This window comes from Aphelocoma coerulescens, chromosome 3 (genome assembly GCF_041296385.1).
Source record: "Aphelocoma coerulescens isolate FSJ_1873_10779 chromosome 3, UR_Acoe_1.0, whole genome shotgun sequence".
Classification (NCBI taxonomy): Eukaryota; Metazoa; Chordata; class Aves; order Passeriformes; family Corvidae; genus Aphelocoma; species Aphelocoma coerulescens.
In genome coordinates, this window is record NC_091016.1 from 58,285,768 (window position 1) to 58,308,592 (window position 22,825).

Below are 22,825 nucleotides of genomic sequence, written 5' to 3' on the forward strand. Positions count from 1 at the left end.
ACTTGATCATATTTTTCGCTCTGTTCACAATCAACATTAAAAGAAGCCCAAATCCCCCAAAAAGCAGCCCAGGACGAGGAACAAGTCATTCAGATAGGAGTCAGTAAGAGCCATGTGCTTTCACATTATCTCATCTCCTCACCCTCAAACAACATTCCACAGTTTTGCCACCTGTGGAAACCAGGAAAAAAAATATTTATGCATATATGTCTCATATACAAGTAGCTTTGTTCCCCTTCACCACACTCTGCCCTTCCATCTCCTGGGTGTGTTACTCCCGTAGCAGACAGACAGCAGTCATGAGGTGTGCTAATGACTTCTCCAGGTCACACTTCCCAGAGTCCTTTTCAAGCATTGCCAAGAGAGGGTGTGACTAAGTGTGATTATATTTTTTTTTTTCCTGCGTGTTTATTCTTTTTTTTTTTTTGCTGTAGAAGTTGTCCCTTTAGTTTGTGCTTTGTTACGGTTTCCTAACATTTTCCCAAAGTACAGTATTTTTATTTTGAACAGATAGACTATCTTGAGCCCTCAGAATGCGTTTTTTATTTTTTTTCTGTTTCATTTTAGTTACTTAAGTGCAGGATGAAATTTTTGCCCTGTCATTTGTCACTTTGTTCTCTGCTCTCTCTCCCCACAGCCCTGGGAGACTTGTCTCCGCAAGTCCTCCCAGTGGGCAGCTGCCAAAGTCCTTCCCATCTTGTCTCTTGCAGCATCTACAGGGTGGACGAGCTTTGCTTATAATCCCTCAGGATGACAGAGGCATAGGTCACATCTGGGGGTGTGCAGAGCACTGACTCCGACACAGGGGAGCTGGGCACGGAGCTGCCTGAAGCCACTGAATCCCGGAAAGGGGACGGGGGCGTCAGTGCCGGAGAGTCTTCTAGAGTCATTTTGCTGGTTGCCGGCTCCTCGTCCTCCTCCTCTGTGTTCTTTTCATACACATATCCCTGAATGAGCTTCACCTTCTCGCTCTCTGCTTCCTCAGCCGGGGGAGACAGGGGCTCCTCACTGAAGGCAGCCACCTGGAAAGGCTGCAGGGCCGGCTGCTGCGGTGGCGGGGGCGGGTAGGGGGGCCGCACGCCATTCCCTGAGCCAGGAGGGGGGAGGACAGTGTTGAAGTCAGGGATGCTGGGGGCAAATTTGTTGACCACTCCTTGCAGCTGGTCCATGAGAGACTGTGGCTGCAGGGGCAGGGTCTTGGGGGACTGCTCAGGCAAGAAGAGTTGGGTTTCCTCTGCTGTGGCCTGCAGCGGAGGCGTCGTTGCCACCCGCCTGTGCACCACCATGGAAGGGCTGCTGGACTGGTTGAGGCGAACGGGCTCTCTATCTTCTTCCTCCACCACATTGTACAGAGTCTTACTGCTGATGTCAGTAAAAGTCAGACTTTGGCCGTGGTAGTCTTTAGTGAGGGGTTTGATCACTGCTGTCTGATTGCACCCTGTCTCCTGGTTCTTCACATGCACTGAGAGTCTGTGCCACGTATGTTCCCCCTTTGGATCTTGTCTTCCACCTGGTTCAGACCATGACACAGACTTTCCATTAGAACTATGAATAAAATAAAGATGGGTTTATTTGCATTTACATTACAAAGACACAGGCAGTATAACAAACAAGCCTACAAAAATACTGATTGCTTTGCCTCATCAGTAAGCCTCCCCCCTCCAGTTTTTCATGTCCTCCCAGAAATACTACATGAGAAAACAACACTGTGATTTTCATCCAAAAGTGATTACTTCCTGTTGGTTATCCATCCTACAGCCAACCTGGAAAGGCTAGCCTGCAGGAAGGGCTCCGGGTGAGCCATCTGTGATTTGAGGACTTGAGCTGTCATTTGGTATCTAGGTTTGCTCACCATTTTGCAGGGGGAAGAAAAAAATCAGGAAAAAAAGTCACAGGAAAGCTTTAATTAAGCCTGATTTGCAGCTTATAGGAAATATTTTCAAGCTGTTGGAAGAAAAACAACCCACAGTCATAGCCTTTGGCAAACTGGGTAGAGAGAGAAATTGTTGCTAACCCCTCCTTTCCCTCTTATTCCCTCTCCCCCTTTTTGCACTTAGAAACAGATTAGCTATCAGAGAAATGAAGGGCTTCCAGGGCCTCTATGAGGTGGGAGGCAAATGCACTTCTTCCTGGGTGACTGTTATTTATGAACCAGGCTAAAATGCTGGGATGAAAACAGCTGGTTTGTGTGGGAGGAGGAACAAGCAGCAGCATGACCATGGTGAGTCAAACCTTCTGACTCCTCGTACGGGCTAGGTCCCATCGAAACGCTGGGCAGTTTGGCTGAGTGAGGGTCTGAGGGTCAGTTCTGACACTGAGGAACTGTAGGTTTTTGCATTTCCTGGTACCCTTGAAGGGAGCAGCACTCAAAGCTGAGTGGCAGCTTGTCAGCAGCTGGTGGGACAGGGAGCTGAGCAGTGCTTTAGAGGACCAAGAAACTGTTTAATTGCAGGTCAGGCAGTACAGATGGTTCACAAATCATAAAATACATCACCTGGGTGGAAACCAGAGACGGAGAGAAATTCTGAGATGATTTATTCGAAGCAGCCTTGTCTCAGGGTTTTGTCCCTCAGGGACCAGAGGCAAACAAAGAATTACATTTCAGACCATGTGATTGCGGTGCAGACAGGAGACAAAGTGAGTAGGAGGCTGGTACAGCAGCCTCACCTCCTGCTACTGCACACACCAGGGGAGATCCCTTCCCTTACAGTATTGCAGTATTTTTCTAAGCATTTCACTTTCCTTGCTCAGACTCTCATGGTTCTCCTTTTTAAGGAGTAAGTAATTGCCACTTGAATTTTATTAAAAAACCCATATTTACTGACTTTTTCATAGCTGGAAGAGACTGGTACAACACAGATAGTGTTGTAAATCTGTCAAAACAGAAAAGAAATGTACATGACAATGTGTCACTTTTCTGCTGAGCAGTAAGTACTCCTGGAGAAAAAAAAAAGAATTTAGGTGGATCCAAGCTGGGAAACTCATCTCCAACTCCAGACTCCAAAGGCTGGACCTGTGACTCACCACCTCTGTGGGAACTGGGGCACATGAAAGGGCCAATCTAAAAAATTCATAACTCCCCAAAGCAGGTAGTTGGTATGACCTGGACCTGTTTGGATTTAGAGTTTTAACCTAGAGAATAAAAAAGCCAAGTTCCCAGCTGAAGAAAGAAACCTCTGTATTATAGTGATCAATGAAAAGATAAGAATGAAGGTTTAGAAGCATTCCTGTTTTGATTAAAATGAACTGTGGATGACTTTTTTTTTAAGTGCTATAGAGATAAGCAAATGAATGTAACTCTGGAGTGTGAAAGATTTTTGAAGTAATGTTTTAACATGCCAAGAACTGCAAACTCTTCACACAGAAACACATTTGGTCTACTTTAACTTCAAAACAAGTCTCTTCTTGTAGAGAGAAAAATAAGTCAAGTACTCTCATATTGTATTTTGTTGATGCTGTAGCTTATAAATACTTCAAAGGGCTTTTCTAAAAAAAATATGATGATTATCTGCTGCCTTTTATGCTAAGTCCACTTCTGCATCATTTGTTTCTTCATATCTAGTTCTGGTGCATCGTCTCACTTTTGATTCCCTCCTCACACCATCTGTTTAGTCTCTATCTCATTTTATTTCCAAGATTTTCTATTTTACATCAAAGGCAAGCACAACTATTTTAAGGAACTCACTACCTCTGTCTTCAAGTCTTGCTCCTCTTTAGTTCATTTCCCTCTCCCTCACTCTCAAATTCTGCTCCTCTCACTTCTTTCTTCTGTAGCACTCTCCATAGTCCCAAGTCAATGGCCATGCTTAAGCTGTGCTAGGACTGCAATATCTAAATATGAGCAAACCATTTCATCAGGATTTGTCTGGTACCAACTTACTCTTTGGGGAGAGCTGGTGCTGCTGACCACCTTGCCTCTTGCTTGCCAGACCTTAATGCTCATGGCTCCAACAGCCTCATGACAAAGAGTTTTAGGGCTGCAGTGGCTCTCTGTGGGATCCATTTGATGATATCCACTGATTATTCACCTCAGGTTATTGTTTCAGCTCTTTGCCTCTACTTTCTCTGCTTGCTATGTCCAAGCACTGCTAGCCTGTTAATGAGTCACATTTTGAGATGGAGTCCCAAGACTGCCACAGAAATACCTGGGCTCTGTCTTGCTGGATGGCTGTCAGGGAGTCACACCGAGACTGACACATTCAGGCAGAATTCATAATTAACATGCAAGAAAAGCACTTGTTATGCTGGAACGAAGAGCAGCCATCTTGAATATCATTAATTGACATTTAGACAAAAAGCAAAGAGGTGTCTCTAAAAGCTCAGACCTGAACTGAATCTCAGTGAGAGGAGTTGTCTCACTTGTGCAAAGCAACGATGACAATCCTGACTGTGTGGTCACCATTCGCTAAGTGATTGTCATCCCCTCTTTTGAAGGAAGCATCCCTTGGAGAAGGTCAAGATCAAAATAATCTGCCTGGCATAATGGGAGAAGGGATGGTTTTCCACACAAAGGCAAGAGAGGGCACCAAGCTGGATCACAGTTAGGGTATTGAAAACCTGATGTTCAATTGCACAGCAACGAGATGGCACTAAGTGGTGGTTTCTTCATTTTATCTGTAGGATGATTACCCAGTTCATCTCTGTCCTTTCTCCTGTTAATTTCTCATAGGATTTAGTCTTCACAATTTCTGCATAGAAGTGAACTTCTTGGAGTCTCAAGGGATCTTAAGGTTTGTACTTGAGCATACCTAGTGTAACACTCCAAGTACTATTTCTTCAAATCCTCCCATCTAGTCTGCAGGTTCAGACAGATTTCTGGATATCCTATCAGCACATAGGATGGGTTTGCTTTTGCTTATAAGCAAGAGCATACATTGAATTTAGATGTTTTTTCTCAATTTTCACCACAGCTTTATCTATGGGCTTTGTATTTTGGGGAAAATAGAAGTATATTTTTTGTGTGAGTTTTTATTGGTTTCATGAGCAGAGCTGTTGCTATTTTTGGTAATTCAAAATTTTGCTTTTAATTCATGCATTGATCTTTATAACATATTCTCTGCATGACTCTGGGGCAGTCATTTTGAGGCACTTTCAGCTGTTTATTATAGACACTAAACAAAATGGAAAACAACTTCAGATCGTAATAGTTACTTGCTGAAAATCTTTAAAAGAACTGATGCACGTGATTCTGAGACTGTGGTTCAAAATATGCCTGCCCACCAGTAGGACATGCCTATAAGCTGTCAGATGGCTCACTGTTCATTGTTAAGTATCTCCAGATGCTCAAAATCTGGCCCCTCCTTGTGACCAGGAGTTCCCCAGACTCAAGTCCAGTTTCAGACCAAAAACAGAGTCCTGCTCTTGCCAGTTCCTGCAGGATCTGACCTTGCTGGTTTCCTTGGAGCAGTGTCAAGTCTGAGTACCCCACAACAGTTGGTTCCTCTTCACACTGCAGGAGTGTGAAGATGCCTTACTTTAAACATTGCATAGAAAAGATTCCTTTACATTTTAGGGGCTGAATGCTTCTGAAGTGAAAAATTATTGTTCCATTGGTCTAAGGTAAGTTAGTCTGTGCAGCTATAGATCCTTTCACCAGTGAAGTTATAACCTGAGATCCAGAGCACAGAGAATTAAATCACCTTTGAGTCCTGTGTACTTGCAACTTTGCCTTTTTTTTTGCCTTGAACATTTTATGTGTAACAATCCCTAATTGATAGCATATGAAATTGTTAAGCAGACTGATATGTGTTCTGATGAGGTTAACTCCAGGAACCCAGAAATTGGAAAATGGCTTCAGATGCAGTCAGGCAAAGCGCTTGAGAAAGAGGCCTTCTTGTTAAAACAGGAAGGGACATTCCTTGATCTATGAAAAGTTCATCCCCTGTTTCGTCCTTTTAGGATGCCAGAGTGGTGGTCTTCTCCAAGTGGCCGTGAGCTGAGGGAGAATCTTAAGCTTGCTGAGATGAGTGATAGAGTCATTTGAGCCAGCTTGGTGGTGTTAGACAAGACACGGAGTACAGATTTAATGTATAAGGCTGGTTTTTTAAACACAACAATGGCAATTAACCAGATGAAGAAGTTATAGGAGAAATAATAAATGTTACCTGTCTTTCATTGCCAGACCAATGATTTGGCCCAACCTACCTCCTTGTAGTCACTACAGTAACTGAAATGCCACAGCCAGTAGAAAGCACTGGGATAACCTGGCAGTCCCTTCTATGATGATAAAATCTTAGGACTGAACATAAAATGCAAACTGAGAGGCCTATCAACTTTGTCAGCAAAAATTAACTCTGAAACAAACCTTGAACTATCTTACTAGCAACCAGAGGAGGTCAGTGTCAGGTGCTGCCCAGTCATCCAATGCTGCTCCTCCCTTCAAAGAGCAGGGCACATTTACAGCCACCCAACAGCTGGCTCCAGAGCACAGCGCATGTGGGGCTGTCCCTGAGCACTGACACAGAGGTGAACAGCCTTTGGAGGCAGTGGGACACAGGGCAAAAGGAAATGTCCTGTTCAACAGCTGTGCGTTGGACAAAACCTTTCTCATCCCCACACAGCATTTGCTGATGGATGCCATCCTAGGGAAGCAAGTGAAGGAATTCCTGCCCTGCCCACAGAGAGGCAGTCAGTCAACTACAAGCTTTCTCCAGTCCTGCAGTCACGTAAGTGGTAATGAGTCTGAGTAAAACTCTGTCCCACTGCGCCTCAGTGTTCCCAGAGACCAAGCTAACAAGCCTAAAATTTAAGGCTAATACCTGCACTGCAGCACACTGCAGGTGCTTTGCTGGTATCCCCAAGGTCTCTTCCAATATTGTTTCCATTTCAGTAAGGCCACCGGGGCATGAAATTTGATTAAGGGAGTGAGCAGATTTTAATCCAGGGTAGTGATATCTCCCTGCGCTGAGCAGCCTGTCCTCTCAGAGCTTCAATAGCCAGCCCTGATGCTCATTAGCAAAGCAAACCATGCTGGTCTGTGTGTTTTCTGCAAGCCTAGCTTCTGAACACTGGTTCTAGGGTCTCAAACCTGGGTTGGTAAAACTCCTCAGCACTCTCTCACGAGTGAGGGAGCCATCATCCACCACAGTCCCTATCTGGTGTACACTGAGGATTTTTGCCTGACATAATCACCTAAATGAAAAAGAGAATCACAAACCAATTTCAGCCTTAGTTCGTTTACACTATAATCTCTATCTTGGTGATAAGAAACAGTTCTCACAGCATGGCTCCAATACTTTTGTTAGTGCTGTATAATTAGAGCAAAGTTTAACCTCCCACTTGTGTTTCTGGAAATTTAAATTACTTAACTAACTTTTCCTTGGGCGTTGGATGCAATATTCTATGTGAATTAGAGCACTGCTTTAAATGTATGATGAAAACTGCTTACATAAAATACAGGAAAACATAATGCGTTACACTGTCTTGCCAGGGCAAAACCTGATAATACTTAGGGGTGTTGTGAGTGAGCTCAAGTCCAGGGCTGCCTTTCCAACTTTCTGTCTTGCCACTGGTTTATGTTAAATAAATGTAACATACTCATTTCCTTCATAAGTTACTCTAATGCAGAAGTTAAGTATCATTTTATCTGAGTTACACATAAGCTTTCTAATGTGTATTGACCCTATTGATAATTGGGGTATTTTTCTCTTTTTTTAAATTGAAATCTTAGTATTATACAGTCTGTAATGTGGATGCAGTAGCTATGTCTAGGCTGAGTACTCTGTGATGAGATCCTGATTTCCGTCCACAGGGTCTCCAGGTTGGGGTCAGACCCTTGGGCAGGATCAGAGGTTGGCAACCCCCCTCATGTCTCCCCCAGATGGGGAAAGCTGGAACCAGGACTGGGGTCACTCACTTTACGTTTGTGTTACCATGGAACAGGGTTGCTGCTAGGCTCATACCTGGCTGTAGGGGCAGGGAATTATTTCCAAATCCAACAGCTCAGATATAGCCAAATATCCCCACATAAGTAGATTTATTCTACATACACTTTTATGTACATAAGCGCTTTTATACGGCTGTGAATTTGGGGCCACTAGGGGGTGGTGAGAGAAATGGTCGGTGCATTGCTTCAGTGTCGTTGAAGTCCCACAGCTTCAGCATGTACCACAGATCTAACCTACCTAGCTCAACAGAGGTGGCAGGATATTACACTGATAATGTGTAAGAAGGTCTGACCACTAATTATAATTACTACCAGAAATCTGTAGTCTCTGAAATACAGAAGCTGAGTCACATTTCAGTCATCTAATTAATAGTGAAAAGATTTGGTTCACCTGTGTGTTCATTAGGTATTTTGAAAAAGTTATCAAATAACTACGAAAGTGTTGCTTTGAAAAAACAATCTAATAAATAATACAAAGTTCAGGATAATAAACAATTTGTCAGAAACAGCAATAAAATTCATCCAGTGTTCAAGAAATGAAGATGAGAAACCTGCAAATCAAAGTGAAATTAAAAAGTGCTCTTATGCTTTTGAATCTGTTTATTTTGTTCTTATTAATTAGTAAACCCCACCAAATATTCAGAATGACTTCATCCTACTGAATCACTTTTGTAATTATTTTAAGGACAATAAAGATAATGCATGGGAAAAGCGCGGTGTAAATCATCATAGACTCTCTGTTATCAATGGAGAGGCACATTTGTGTTATCTGAAGGTCTGTCTCATGCTGCACATTCAGATAAAGGTATATGACAGTGCAGCCAGTGCCAATGCCTGATCTGAAGCATTTATTCTGACAGGCTCAGAAGGGAGCACAGTTGATAGAACCTGAAAACTGAAAAGTACAAGGTTTTGAGCAAAGTACAAAGTACAATGTTTTGAGCAAAGGAACCTGGAAAGCTTAGGAACATAGGAAGAAAATGCTAGAATTAAATTCATTTACAAAAAAATGGAGGTGGTTGCAACTAAGGCAAAATAGTCTGTAGGATTGGGAGGCTGTGAAGATCAACAACCTTCAAAAAACATTACATCAAAAGAAATGCCATGGAGTTGCTGTTGAATAAGAAACACTCATTAACGAACTTTGAATATAATAAAACCACAAAAATTGCCCATGAGTTTTGTGTTCCCCACTCAAAAGCACCACACCATGGTGCAAGTAGGTCTTTCCCTATGAATGCAGTTTGGTAGTAATTAAGACAGTTGGAGGTTTTTCCTTGCTTTCTGTAATCCTCTGTGGTTCTGATGAAAAATTATTTGGGCCACCATGTTTTTTGCCAAAAAAATATATTGACAAACTGAAAGCTGTATAGTGAACAGCAATAAAAAAGCACTGGGGACATAGAATAGAGAGGATGAGATAAAACTAAAATATCCGAATATATTCAGGTTTTTTTCAAGCATCTCAAAGGCATTAGCACCAAGACTGAAAGGTATTTCACATGGCATAGAGATGCCCAACTGAGACCCCTAAATGAAGCTACGAAAGGGCCAAGTTATACTGCTCACCCAGAATATTTCTTAGTCAGTAGCTGTATCAGAGCAGGAATAAATTCCTAATGAACAGAAAAGCCTGTTGCCCTGGATATTTTCTGCCAAAAAGTGTGGAACCCTTGCAGGGGTAGCAGTCAATGAGGTCCTTCTCCCACTATAGCTTGTCAGATTCTCTGGTATGCTTGAGAATAAAATAAACTCCCAATGGTTTAAACAGGGCTTAAAGAGCATCAGACTTGCCTTATCATGCCAACATTTTGAGTGCTTCACCTTGTGGCAAACTTAACCAAGTTTCAACAGGAAGTTTGGTCATGAGGCCTCTTGTCTGTAATGTACGGCTCTCCCTAATATGCTGCAGCACATAGAGCAGCCTATAAACCCTGTGGGTTTTTTGGGTGTATCCAAAAGTTTCCATGGTAACGAATGTGCAGCTTCAGAAGAAGAGTCCTGAAACTCAGAGCTGATGCTTCTGGGTTTTTTTAATATGATAATAAAATTTTATGATTCTATATTTTGATGATTCTGCATTTCTAACCGTCTCCAGGATTGTACAGAAAATGGAGACAAACCTTAGTGAAAAACATGCTGCTAAGTATTATATGCATCAAAACACATGACAGTTTCAAGACTCTACATCTACTTGCTTGTAACTGGGAGCTGAGGGAAACCATAGCATGCATGGCGATTTCTAGCATGTTGGGGTGGTGAAGCAGGGCCTCCTAAGGAAAATCTGGACTTGCAAACTGCTGCAGTTCTGGTGAGTGAGACTGAGGCTTGAGACAAGGTGGTGCTGATGGACAGCTGGTGATATGATAGACACTTATCTACTGCTCAGACTAGGCTTTGTGACCACAGAGAGCTCAGGCAGTCGGTTGCACATGCCCTTCCCTGGGCCACAGTGCAACACTGCCAGGCCTCTGAACACATCAGCCCTGGCTGGAGGGAGAGGGAAGCCTGAGGGGAAGGGATGGGCAGAGAAGCCAAAATAGCAAGCTTCATGCTCAGCAGGTCTGAAAAACTCCACTGTTTCTTAAAGCATTTCTTATCTGGGCAGCTGCCACAAGCATTTGGAGACCCGCTGACAGGTTGGAGCCCCACCAGAAGTGTTTCTCAGGAGCGCATGTGGATAAGTATTCTTTTTTTTCCAAACTGAAAAAAAAATCCCAAGCATTGTCATGCAAAAAGCAGGAGCTTCAGCCTTCCCTGTGGTCAGGAGTTTCACAGCCTGTGCCCATGCTTTTTTGAATAGAATCCGTTGTTGCATTTGCTTTTGCCTCCTCATAGTATGCCTGTGTTAGACTCCCATTTGAATTTCCAGACAGACAATCGGTGATCTGTACCCTGAGAATCTGCAGCACTTGTTCCAGTTCAGAAAAGAGAGGCATATTGTTCTGATTAGAAGAAAGTAACAATATGTTTGTTCTGCTCCTTACACTGCCTGTGCACAGTTTGCCTTTCAGGGTGCCAAATCTGGTTGCTGCACAAGCCCTGTAATGCCATTGCTACTGCTCCAAATGCATATATGATGCATTTTGGGGATTTCTTCTGATCTGCAAATCAGAGGGGCAGGTTGGATTGAATTAACATAATTGCTACATGCCCACAAATTGCATAGACTCTCAGAGTCATACACAGAGCTAGAATGCTTTGCACTGCTTGGAGCAGTGCAACAGCATCTCTGGTTGCAGCAAGCAGCACTGCTCAAAATGCTGTGTCAGTGGACCACAAGCATCTTTCCACCGAGTCACTCTACAATCTTCCCTGGGGCGGGGAATGGGACTGTTTCACATCTGCTGCTTATCAGATGGAAATGATCTGGATCTGGAAGAAAGGAGGTGAAGCCTTTCTGGTTTTGCAACAGCTTGCTTGTTTTCTCCACCGTGTTTGTGTTTGCTCAGAGAGGGCAGTATTTGCATTTCTTGCATCTGAATAGCTGAACTTCGCTATTGTTTGCTGAATGCAGAATTATGCCGAATCTGAATATCTTTCAGAAATTATAACAGAAAAATAATTCACTGCTATTGAGATGCTGTTTGTTCCTACGCCAAATCCTGCTGGTTTTATTTACACGTGCCTTCTTGTGATTTCCCTGTTTTCTGTAAATCCCATCAAACAAGTGTTTTCTGTGTTTTCTCTACTGGGTCTGCAGCCGCAGTTCGCTAACAAACACAGGTAGCAAGAGCTGTGCACAGCAAAGGTGTCTCGCCGTGTAAAGCACACAGGAAAATGTCATCTCTATGAAAAACTATAAAAAAGAGAAAAAATGTTGGCTGAATGGAAAAAGAAGGTAAAATTAGTACCAAAAAGAGGACATATTTGCAAAGTTGTAGACATTTAGAAATAAAAAAGTAAAAGCTGCAAAAAAATTATTCAGTGTCCTCTTCATCACATCTGGACAATGTTTAAAGTATTGTGTGAAACAAGGGGACATAAGCAAATTTCCCATCTTTAATGGCATGCATCACATTTGTCCCATCATTAGACATGATAAACCAATGAGAAAGAGAAAGCAAGGGGTAAAACCACTCTTTGTCATGCAGCTTCTCTTACACATTCACTGCAGGGATTTTTCAAAGCTGCACGTGTGCCGACGGACACTGGCTGGTGGGCGAGAACTCTGGCTGCCTCTTCCTGAAGATTAAAAAGAAAAAGACACCCAGTGAGTGGTTATACACATGTGCACACATGGTGGCTATACCACTCAATAGGTGCCTGTCCCTGACCTATGTCTGTGGGCTTTCCCATCTTTTCTACTCTTGTCACCTTAACTTCCACATAGATTTCTCTTTGGCTCCAGCACAATACTGTTTAAAATAGGTTTTCATGATGTTCATTCTGCTTCCTGTGCTGAGCCTTGGTGCACTTTACATACCAGATGGCAAGGGCTGCTGTGCATCTAGCTGTCAGAGGAACTTCGCCCCTGGTATTCTCAACACAGGATGAAATGATGAAAAAAGGAGCATCTGCCTTTCATATCTTATTTACAAAAGCATCACCAAAAGTTTTTGCTGGTGGAGTTTTTAATATATACTCAGCTGCTGCTTTTTCCTTTGTCTCTCTTCCCCTAATCTGTTTTTCTAAATGTTTCTTTTACTTTTGGAGCTCTGGCTGAATAATCACTATCTTTCATTATATGTGATTTCACTACTGTGCTTCTTTTCTTTTACGGGAAGCATTGGGCTTATTGAGATAGACACAAAATGAATAGTCTCTTAAGCACTCTATCTGCAATGGTAATTCAATACAGAATTGCAAATTGCAGTTTGGGTCATTAACATAGGACGATTTCCACTTCATTTTTCTTTTCTTCCTTGCCCTATCAAGCAGATGCAAATTCTCATTTGTCTTCCCCATTATCAATAAAAATAATATACACACACGCGCGTGCTTTGACAAAAATCTCAGGTATTTTTGGACATGGAATGTATCACTGAATTTCTGCAAAAAAAAAAAAAAAAATCATCATTGTATTGCAAATAAAATGCAAATCAAAATTCAGCATTTTCCCCCATCGAACAGTCATAGTGCATGCTTGCCAGACTTCTGTGTACCTCCACAGATTCATGGATGGTGTGTGCATGTACTACATACTCAGTACATGAGCCAAACAAGCCATTCCTCTCACCACATACTAAAGCATGACGTACATGGAAAACATGCATACCCATTTTGGAGCGGTAAATGCCTTGAGATGACTTCTGAACTATTATGAATAAAACACAAATAAGACATTCTGCTGAGCAATTTTGCCAACCTGATCACCTTGAAGCCTCTAGAAAAAATAAATTCCTTACCAGGTATAATGAGATTGCTGAGATTTGAAAATTTAAAAGTGATCATGACTAGGAACTAAGCTACCATGCTCTCTCCTCTGCCCTATTAAAATTACAGGGATTATTAGGCTTCTGATTAGACAGAATATTCAACATTTCTACAGTCTTCCAGTTTTCTTAATCAATTGAGAAAATAAGAGCTTTCTACTTCCTGTACTTTTTGTTCAGTCACAGGATCTAATTTTACAAAACAAGTAGCAATATGCAGTTGATTATCTGAGATAAGAATCCAGAGCTAAATGTATTTCACACATATGTAGTGCTGTACACTCAACTGAGGGCACACAGCCACAGACAGCCCTGCTTAGGGACTGTGGAATAAGTGAAAGACTTTTCTTTCAGAGCACTGCTTGGAACTTGGATCTTTCTGAGTCAACAGGCTTTGCCAGCCATCATTCCTCGGCTGCTGCAGTTTGCTGTCACTTATGGCTTGCTTAGCAGCACACTCTCTGTATTTCTTCTTATTCATACATATCCCTGTAGTGAGTTCAGAGCATTTTGCTCTCCAGGCTTTGGGCATTTGTAGGTCTTGTTATGAAATCTTCCTAAGTGAAAGGAAAAAAAGAAAGAAGCCTGCTTCCTCAAGCAGTTCAAAATGCCTCAAAACATGTTCAAAATACAGCAAACTCCTCTCTTACTGTGACCACAGTTGTGCTCCTCAGCCAACAGATGTTAATCTAATAGTGTATGCAACCCCCAAATGCCTGGCCAGGTTTCTGTTCTGGAGGAGGTTGTTGTTGCTAAAATGATGCTAAGCTCCATCAAAGCAGTTGTCTGCCTTTTGGTCAAGGTCAAGGGTGATCCCCACATGGTGATGCACAGCTTGTACTCTACAGAAATCACCTAAATCTCAAGGTTCATGCTTCAGTAGAATTTGAATTTATAGTGAAATCTAGATTTATAGTTACAGGAAATGTAGTGCATGTGTTGACTGTATTTCAGTGAATTATTTTCCAATTTTGAAATTATGAAATCCATGTTAACTGCATAAATAATAATAAACACTTTTGCATTGAATATTAAGTATCCTTGTAGGCTTTCTTTTATCTTCCTAGTAGTGTGTGCTAATACTGCAGAGCTGTGATTCAGAATTAATGTCCAGATCTCTATACCCTTCTTTTTTTTCTTTTATTTTTAATTATGACAATGTATCCCCACTTCTTTCTCCCAGCCTTGCAGGCAGTAATGGCACTTCACATACATTTCTCTGGTTATAAAACATTAGATACTCTGCCCATCTTTACAATATGAGGATTAATGAGTCATTTTGGGGGCAGTCTTCTCAAGGGTAATTCCTGCTGAGTGGTTATTTGTATCCTGAGCCCAGAGGCACGATGGATCTTCTGTGCATTTGAACAAGGAGCTGGCATACCATCATGAAAGTGTCTGAGTTGCTTTATAACGAACCCCTGGGTGCAATAACAGGGAGTCTGGCAGAGGAAGCAGGGAGGCAGTGCAGAGGGTTCCTGAAAGAAGTGGATTAATTGCTTTACTTTATGTTCTTTGAAGCAGAAAAATGCTTCTGGCTAGTCATTCAGAAGAGGGTAGGTAACAAGCCTGTTGAAATTTGCAGTGAGGAATATGAAGGATACAAGGGAAGTGTCACTCTTGCTACCATTTTTTCTCTTAAGTGTAAATGAATCATCCCATGAGGCAAACAGCTGTGTCAGGATTATAGGAAGTGTAAATTGCTATCTGCACAGCTATATCTGAACAGCTGTGAAACTAGAAACATTCACCTTCTGCTCTGGAATTATTCTCTCTGCTCAATCAGACTCCCCAGATAGACGCAAACTGAATGAATCTGTCTGGTGCCCAAGAAAACTGAGGTGCAGTACACTGTGCTACTTATCATTTGAAGTCATGGTCAGAGATCCTCCTCACTAGATGAAGTCCAAGCTGTAAAAAAATCTTTCACATTCCCCATGTGAAAAAAGTACAGAATAGCACATCACCAGAATTTATACAATCTCATTTGAAACAACTGACCATCAATAACATTAGGAATAAAGTAAAATGGGGAGGATATTCAAGGAAAGTTAAGTGATAGCCCTGAATCAACTCCTCATTTTAAAGAACTTATTTAATACAGGAAAGGAGAAGTCTTGTACCATGTGCCCTTGGCACACTGCCTCACATTCCAGAGCACTTCCTGCTCCAACACTCAGACTGGCTGCCTCTGCACTCTCAAGGAATAGCTCAGCAACATCACAAACTTTCTGGCCTGCTTTTCACCTCCTCAGTGCTCTAGAAGTCTGCAAGGTGACTGGGAAGGTAAGCACCCCTCATGTGCACAACCAGACCAGTAAAGTGTTCAACTCAACTCTCACCCCAAATCCTCTTGCCTCTCCAGTTCTAGCATCTTCCTAGGAAGAAGCATGTTCCTCTTCAGATGTTTGTGTCCTTGAAAGGTCAGGTTTTATGTATGGTTGTCATGGCTGCATCAAAAGATATCTACACAAAAAGAAGCAAGCTCATGTCGTTTTCCTGTAGGATGGGGAGCTGAATTTTCAATGCCTTTCATATGAGCTACAGCCTGATAGAAGATTTCTAAGCCCATAGATGAAGTTGGGAAGATGGACAGATTCTTGGTACAAATTAATTTTTAAAACACAAGTACTGAATTCCTGTCTAAGTGATGTCTGGAAATAATTGCTCTGGGCTTTAAATTAATTATGCTAATCAACGGCACAGTGACAGGTTTTGGAGAGAAATTAAGAGCTGTGGTGCAAAGAGCAGTATAAGTAGAAAGGAGTCTATAGGGTTATTCACCCTTGCCCAGCAGAGTGAGGCATTTGGATAATTATCGCCCACGGAGGACTGAGAAGCAGGAGTGATTTCATGGTATACCCTTTCTGTTGAGGTGTGAGCATCTGCTGAAGAGGACAGAAGGGTCAAGGTCACCAAAGAGAACATAATCCCAGAAGGATGCCCAGAAAGACCTTGCACTGAGCTGGAGAGTGAATATGGAGCAAAGGCTGTGTGTACTTCAGGTCACCCCAGGGCAGCAGGAGCCAGATGTGTGCTGGGGGAGCGCTCTGGCACTCCCCAGTTTCTTCCTTCTGCTGCTCTACCTTCCCCTCTCTGTCAGCACAACCCTTGGTGCAATTATTCAATCATCTGGCAGGGAAGGACAGGGACAACTAATCTGGGTCACAACTATGCCAGAAAAAGAAAGGGAAAAAAGCCCCTTTTGTTTCCCAATTTGAGTTCACAGCATGGCTGTCCAGATTCTTGTCCCCGTGTACAAGAAGTGATGGCATGGGGTAAAGGAAGGCTTTGAGTGTCACTTCTGGCTTAGGGCAGCTTAAAGCATTTGTGGATTGACAGGCTATGATAGCCCAAAGTAGCTGCAGGAAAATCTCCTGGCTGTCTGGGATAGTGGCTGGAGAGATTTTTGAGATAACTTATGTAACACTAAGGATTAAGAAATGTTTATAGCCTTATTTTCAGAGGATATGGGAAAGTAAAGGAGGAAGGACTGCTCACTGACTGGGGAGCACAGAGATGCCTGGGGCCGCACTTTGTGATCCCCAGAGCCTGTACTGCCCAGGCACACAAGCTCCGACTGCACACCCACGCAATCCCGCGCTCCAGCCCTGTGAGCCCACGAATGAACCTGCCAGCTGGGCACAAGAGCCGCGGCTCAGTGGGGCTAATGCCACCCACACGCCTCGTCTGCTCCCTGGGCACTTTCTGCCGCTGTGGCTGTGCTGCTGTGGCTGCGCTTTCAGGCACAGCTCCGTATCAGTCCTTGTCAGTCTGCTCAAGGTAGATAATCCCTCGGGGGGCGTTTCCACGGACTATGGGATTTGCTTTTCTTGGTTTGATTGGTTGTTTCCTGGGTATGTTGGCTATCTGGTTAGTTAACTTGTTTGAGGCGTCTGAGATGCAAAAAATTAGTAATGTGGAATAAGTCCCAATTTCCAGACAATCTTTTCTCCGGCAATGCAAGGCTTGCAAGCCAGCCAAAACAGGTGGAATGGAACTATCTGAAGATTTAGGTTGTGTCAGGAAAAGAAATGGCCAGAAAATAACATTAAAAAAAAAAAAAATCATTCAAGTAGAGGGGAAGACCAACAAGAACTCTGAGTAAGAAAGCGTGAACATTCTTGGCTTTAATACACCAAGGATGAGGAAAGATTAATAGTGTTGGGTAAAGGGAAGGAAGATATACTAAACAGCAGGTGGCTTGTAGATGGTTATTTAAACTGAACCTGTGATTCTCGAGGGCTGATCAGACTGAAATTGCAAACACCAGCAAATAATCTACTAGTGAGGGGTTGCTATAATCAGATCAAGGGGCCCTTGTTTTGATAGAGTTTATGATAAGCTTTGACATCTCTGGCTGTGGTGCTGCAGCACAGCTGTGCTAAACTAATAATTTTCTGCTGAAAGGGACAACTCTCACCCCTGTTCCCCAAACCATGGACATCAGGGACAGTTTGTCTTGTGCTGACATTAGTGTTTATCTGACCTTGAAATCTGGCTCAAGGAATCCAGAAGACAGTAATTCATTTTCTTTTCTTTTTTTCTCTTTTTAAGGTTAATTTTATAGGGTGGAAGAAAGCCACATCCTGCACACCACAAAAAAAAAAAAAAAAAACAGAGAGCAGAGAAGGGGAAACAGCTTAAGAGATAAACTGAAGCAGTAAACTAGAAATGGTAAATTGTCTATAATGCACTAACAAAAAACCTGGAGTTTTCAGTTTTCAAGTGGGCTTTAAAGTAACAAATTGTGTGATTACTTTCAGCCTGCACAATTGTTTGCAGTTTACAGTGATAATGACTTTTAACCTATGCTTGTCAGGTGTGGGAGGCTGAATGCCAGAGCACGTATACACTCTGAAGAATTAGTTGACTTGTTATTTTAAAATTAAATAGTCTCTAACAACTTTAATGTGGAGGCAGATGTTTTATTGATACAATATACTTTCAACCCACGCTTAAAAGTGGTTTCTTAGAGTTCTTTGGCACAGCAGAGAACCCAATTTCTCATGCTGGCCATGTTTATTAGTGACTCTTTGACAGTGTATGTCTTCTCTGTGTGGAGTCTGTTCTACAGATGCACCTTGGTCTGAAAACCCTAAAAAAAGATCTGACAATGAGAAATTTGCCCATTCAGAGTCTTTGGGGTACAGAGCTAAGAACAGGGAGAACAGAGAGGAATGTTGTCACATCTCTGCTCTGGGTGGGAATAGTTTTCAGTGTATTTGGGACATATGAAAAACAGAATCAGAAGACAAGTGAAAAAAGCATCACACTATACTAACTAAAAAAAAAAAAATCTAATTCAAGTAGAAAGCCAAGAAAGAGATTTTTAAATTCCTTACTCTTACAAACTCTTAAATAACCAAGAACAAAAATAGTAAGAAAGCAAATTGCTCCGTTACACACGTCTGAAGGATGGACATTTAGCAAAGACTACATCCAGATTTTGGACTCAGTAGTGCAGCACAAGTTAGCCTCTGCTTTGCCATATCCATCATATCCTTATACAGGTATTTGTAAATGAACATGTCTGATTCTGCAGATTTAAGTTCTAAGAGGGTGGAGAACCATACCCACCTACATTTCCTTAGCAGAGATGGACCATCTTCTCTCTCTGGGGGTAGGATTCATTTGTGAATTACAGAGTCTGGCTAAAAATCAGATGCTTTGTCAGCATGTGATCACAGCATCTGCAGTTTGTCTTGTGGTGTTTTGTTTTGTGAGTGTCTTGGGGTGACTTAATGATGTGCATCCCCTATCACCTGCTCTGTGCCAAGACATTAATCCTGCGCTTTCCTGTGCTTTTAAAACTGGGTCTGAGAGAAAGAAAAAAAAGCCAGGCCAACTTTTCAAAGCGATTTTTTGGTCAAGGACACAGATACACACTCCCCTGTGTTCTGCTGTGGCAGCAAGAGGGAGGAAGCGCCCTTCCTGCTTTTAGCCTGCCCTCGGCTCCTTTTCTCAGGAGAGAGACAACCTGCTAGCAGAGGCATACTGTCTTTTCCCTGGAACTTCAGTTTCCTCTCTTCTGGACTGTTCAGCAAAACCAGAACATCATCTGGGAGGCCCACCCCCAACCCCAGCTCTGGAGAGGAGCACCCAAAGAAAGGACTCTGAAATTTACCAGGTTCTCTCCACAGCAAGAGGTTTTATTATTTAGCATTACTTTTACCCATGCCTGAGTGCATTGTATTTGTTAAATAAATAGGTTTTTTTCCTTTCACTGCCCTCCGAGGAAAATTTTTCCCGAACCTGGTGGGGGAGGGATGGCTGTAACCTGCCTTCTATCAGAGGACATCCATTTTGGACGTTCCTCCGAACTTGTCTCAAACCGGACAGTGAGGCATCCCTGAGCAAAGAGGACTGCTCATCACAAGTAGGGATAAGCTTGTGAACAAGCCAGAATGCAAAATGCCTTTCACATCAGTGAAAGAGATTTGTCCCCTTCTTAGGCTCTTATGTGTCTCTTATGTGTCCCTAAGCAAGGAAAAGGATTGAATAAATAAGCAGTAGCTCTTCATTTCACATTAGTAACTTTGCACTAAATTGTTGGTATGAATCAAAAGTATTTTTCAGACGTCTTCATTTGAGGGAAAAAACAAACTCCGGTATTAACTGTATACGGATGTGAATACTACTTGTGCTGTTTTATAGTCTTGATCTTCAATAAAGAATATTAGAGATCCACATGATATCCTTCAGTACCCAAATTTTTTCACCTCCAAATTAGCTCAAAGATGTATGAAATCAAAGGTGGCTCAGAGACCCCTGCAGAATAAATGCTTGCAGAACACCCTGCATGTTTATTCTAGCAAGTATTTGTACATGAAATAACATATGTTTTTGAAATGTCACAGCTCTCTTTGCTTCTGCTGAGGTGAGGTGAACAGTGGCATGGGCTGAAACATCACACTTTGAGAATAGAAGGGAGGTAAATTGCATTCTTGACTTTAAAAATGTTAGTGACCTCTAGAAAACTTGTATTTTAGTTTTTTATTCCATTTCCATTTTATATTTCAGAGCACTACACAGAGAACGTATGTTTAGGGATTGTTTTGTTTCCTGAGAATGTGCTTATAATCTGATTTCTACATGTAATGTACAGAAATATCTAGGGGTTTAGGTGCTTAACTTCAACACCTACTTATGTACCTGACACTCTTAAAAGGTGACGTTTTCTTCCTTATTTTTCTCACAGAGACAATTGTAACCAAACCAGTGTGAGAGTATGGTGCTAAGCAGATAAACAACACTTGCTTATCCCTACATGTGAATGCAGTTGTTTGTATCACTCACTATTGAGTTGGTGCACTTTTGCAGCATCCTAACTGGATGTGAATAATGCATATAAATACCAAAATACAAGGAAATGTAATAAGTGATCCAGTCAAGCAAGAAATTAAATTACAAGTGGTGTCCTTATTCCTGTGGTTTATGCCAAGAAAGATACTAGCTTTCCCCAGGGTTTCTGTAGTGCTGCCTTTGCTTCCCCTCAGTCAGGAAGCAGAGGTTATGGTACATAACTGTAAAGCTCCCCTCTGATGTGACTGGGTATCTATTCGTCATTGTGCTTAAGTACTGAGAGTCATTAACAAAGCTACAGCAGTGCCCCCAAGCAGAAAAACATTTTTTGATTCAGCATCCTGAGAGCTGCAAAACAAGAGGAGTAGTAAGGTGAGGTTCTCCAGCAGTCCTTTGGCAGGAACCAGGCTGGACTCAGAGACCATGCCTTAGATTTATATCCTGTCAAAATCTCCTGGGAGAACAAAGTTGTGACTGCCCATGAAAAGAAAATGGCAAAACTGCCATGGACTGGGAACTTCTGAGAAAGAGAGGAAATTGCACAAAACCTTACACAACAGCCCTCTCATCTAAAGGGACCATGCACATAAAACGTGGCTCTGACTGGTGATAAAGAAGCAGAAGTCTGGATGGCAGGGCAAGGTGCAGGCAATGTATCCTGTAAACTTACTCAATATAACCTGGGTTTTGCCTGGGAGGGGGGGTGGTTTATCATCACTACTCTTACTGTGAGGCCACTGCAGAACCTCATAGCTTTTCTAAGTTATTTCTCCCAAATGTAATCTCAGGCAGCCTCTGTTTGGCCATGGAAGCAAACCCAGAGGACTGAGCTTAAACTGACTGAGCCAGGCCTTTTGGCTTGTGCTTGATCACAAACATCCCAATCATGGTGTGTATCTGTCCCCACTCCTCCTCATCTTGCCTTAGGAATGGCATGTGATCAGTTATGCATAAGCTGGGACTCCCTTTAGTTGGTATAATTTACAAGGAAAACTTATGTTGCCTTATGCAGCTATGCCCCTTATTTCTCATTAGAAGGATGAAAAAATCCACTATCACCAGACTGGTTATTTTGCACATATACACACAGATAGACAATTTGGTATATAATTTGATATATGCATATGCCATGCCTGATTTTTAAATAAATATGGGTTTTAGTAGTTATTTAATTGAGAAGGAATGTAGGTGTGGAAGTGATATCTGAAAGTCTTTTATCTCCTTTTCTGTATTTAATTTTTGGTCTATGGGCCAGAACTATGATATATGTGCATCACAATCAAATGCAAATTCAAGGCTATGGAAGACAATATTAGATATAATTACATAGATCAAATTTAATAGACAACCCTGCAGCAGGGCTAGAAGAGATTGCCATTGGATTGTTCAGTTTCACACTCCCCTGGTATTTTGTGTTTCTTCCCAGTTCTTTAACATTGGTTCTAAGAGTCTCTTTGGAACCATGTAACTGTCTTCTGGGAGTTTTAAATATTCACTTAAATCAATATACTGACATGGACTGAACAGCTTGACTGGGTTTGTTGTATTTTCTTACATGAAATTCACATCACATCCACAAGAGAACAGGATAAGAGCTGTAACATGTCACAGCGCTATGTGTCTGCAAAATCATTCACGGTTTAAGACCAGTAAACAGCCCAGCAAAGCCAGCAAACATACCAGCTGCTGAGAGAGAGATGTTTAGCATTAACACCTTCAGCTGTCCTTTGTGAGCATGCAAGAGGCTTTCCCAAAAAGGCACTGCAACCTCAGAAAAGGGTGAAAGACTACACTGAATACAGAAGCTGGGTAAATATCAGGGAGGGCTGCAATATGAAGATGAATCAGGCGAGAACAGGGTGCCACCTGCCTTCCTTGTGACAGCTGTGTCACCAGGAGCCTTTCTAGAGGTGCCATATCTGCATCAACCTGTGAAGGAAGCAGACTCCTCCATGATATGCCCTGGGTGTGATGTAAGGGTGAACCAAATATCCAGTGGTTTTGGAGCCTCATGCCCTGATGGGGATCTGGGAGCGTCAAAGCCACGGACCAGCACACCACCTTGTGCCCCACAGTGCCACTGCCCTAGAGAGTCAGCCCCAAAAACAGATTGTGGGTGTCAGCATTTTATTGGGGGTTAATGAAAAGATCAGATATACAGCAAGAAATTGTTTAAATAAACAACTGAATCTGTCCTGTACAATTTTGCCAATTTTTTTTTCTTTTCAATCTCTGTATAATTTTTCCAACTGGCAGAAGC

General features: G+C 42.2%; 1 protein-coding gene across 1 annotated transcript in view; it reads right to left on the reverse strand.

Moving 5' to 3' along the window:
• Positions 1-713: 713 nt before the first annotated feature.
• Positions 714-22,825, reverse strand: part of GRM1 (glutamate metabotropic receptor 1) — a 187,842-nt gene continuing 165,730 nt past the window's right edge. Inside the window, exon 8 of the mRNA XM_069010433.1 lies at positions 714-1,545. Coding sequence (XP_068866534.1) covers positions 714-1,545 — 832 coding nt within the window. The remainder of the gene's footprint in view (positions 1,546-22,825) is intronic.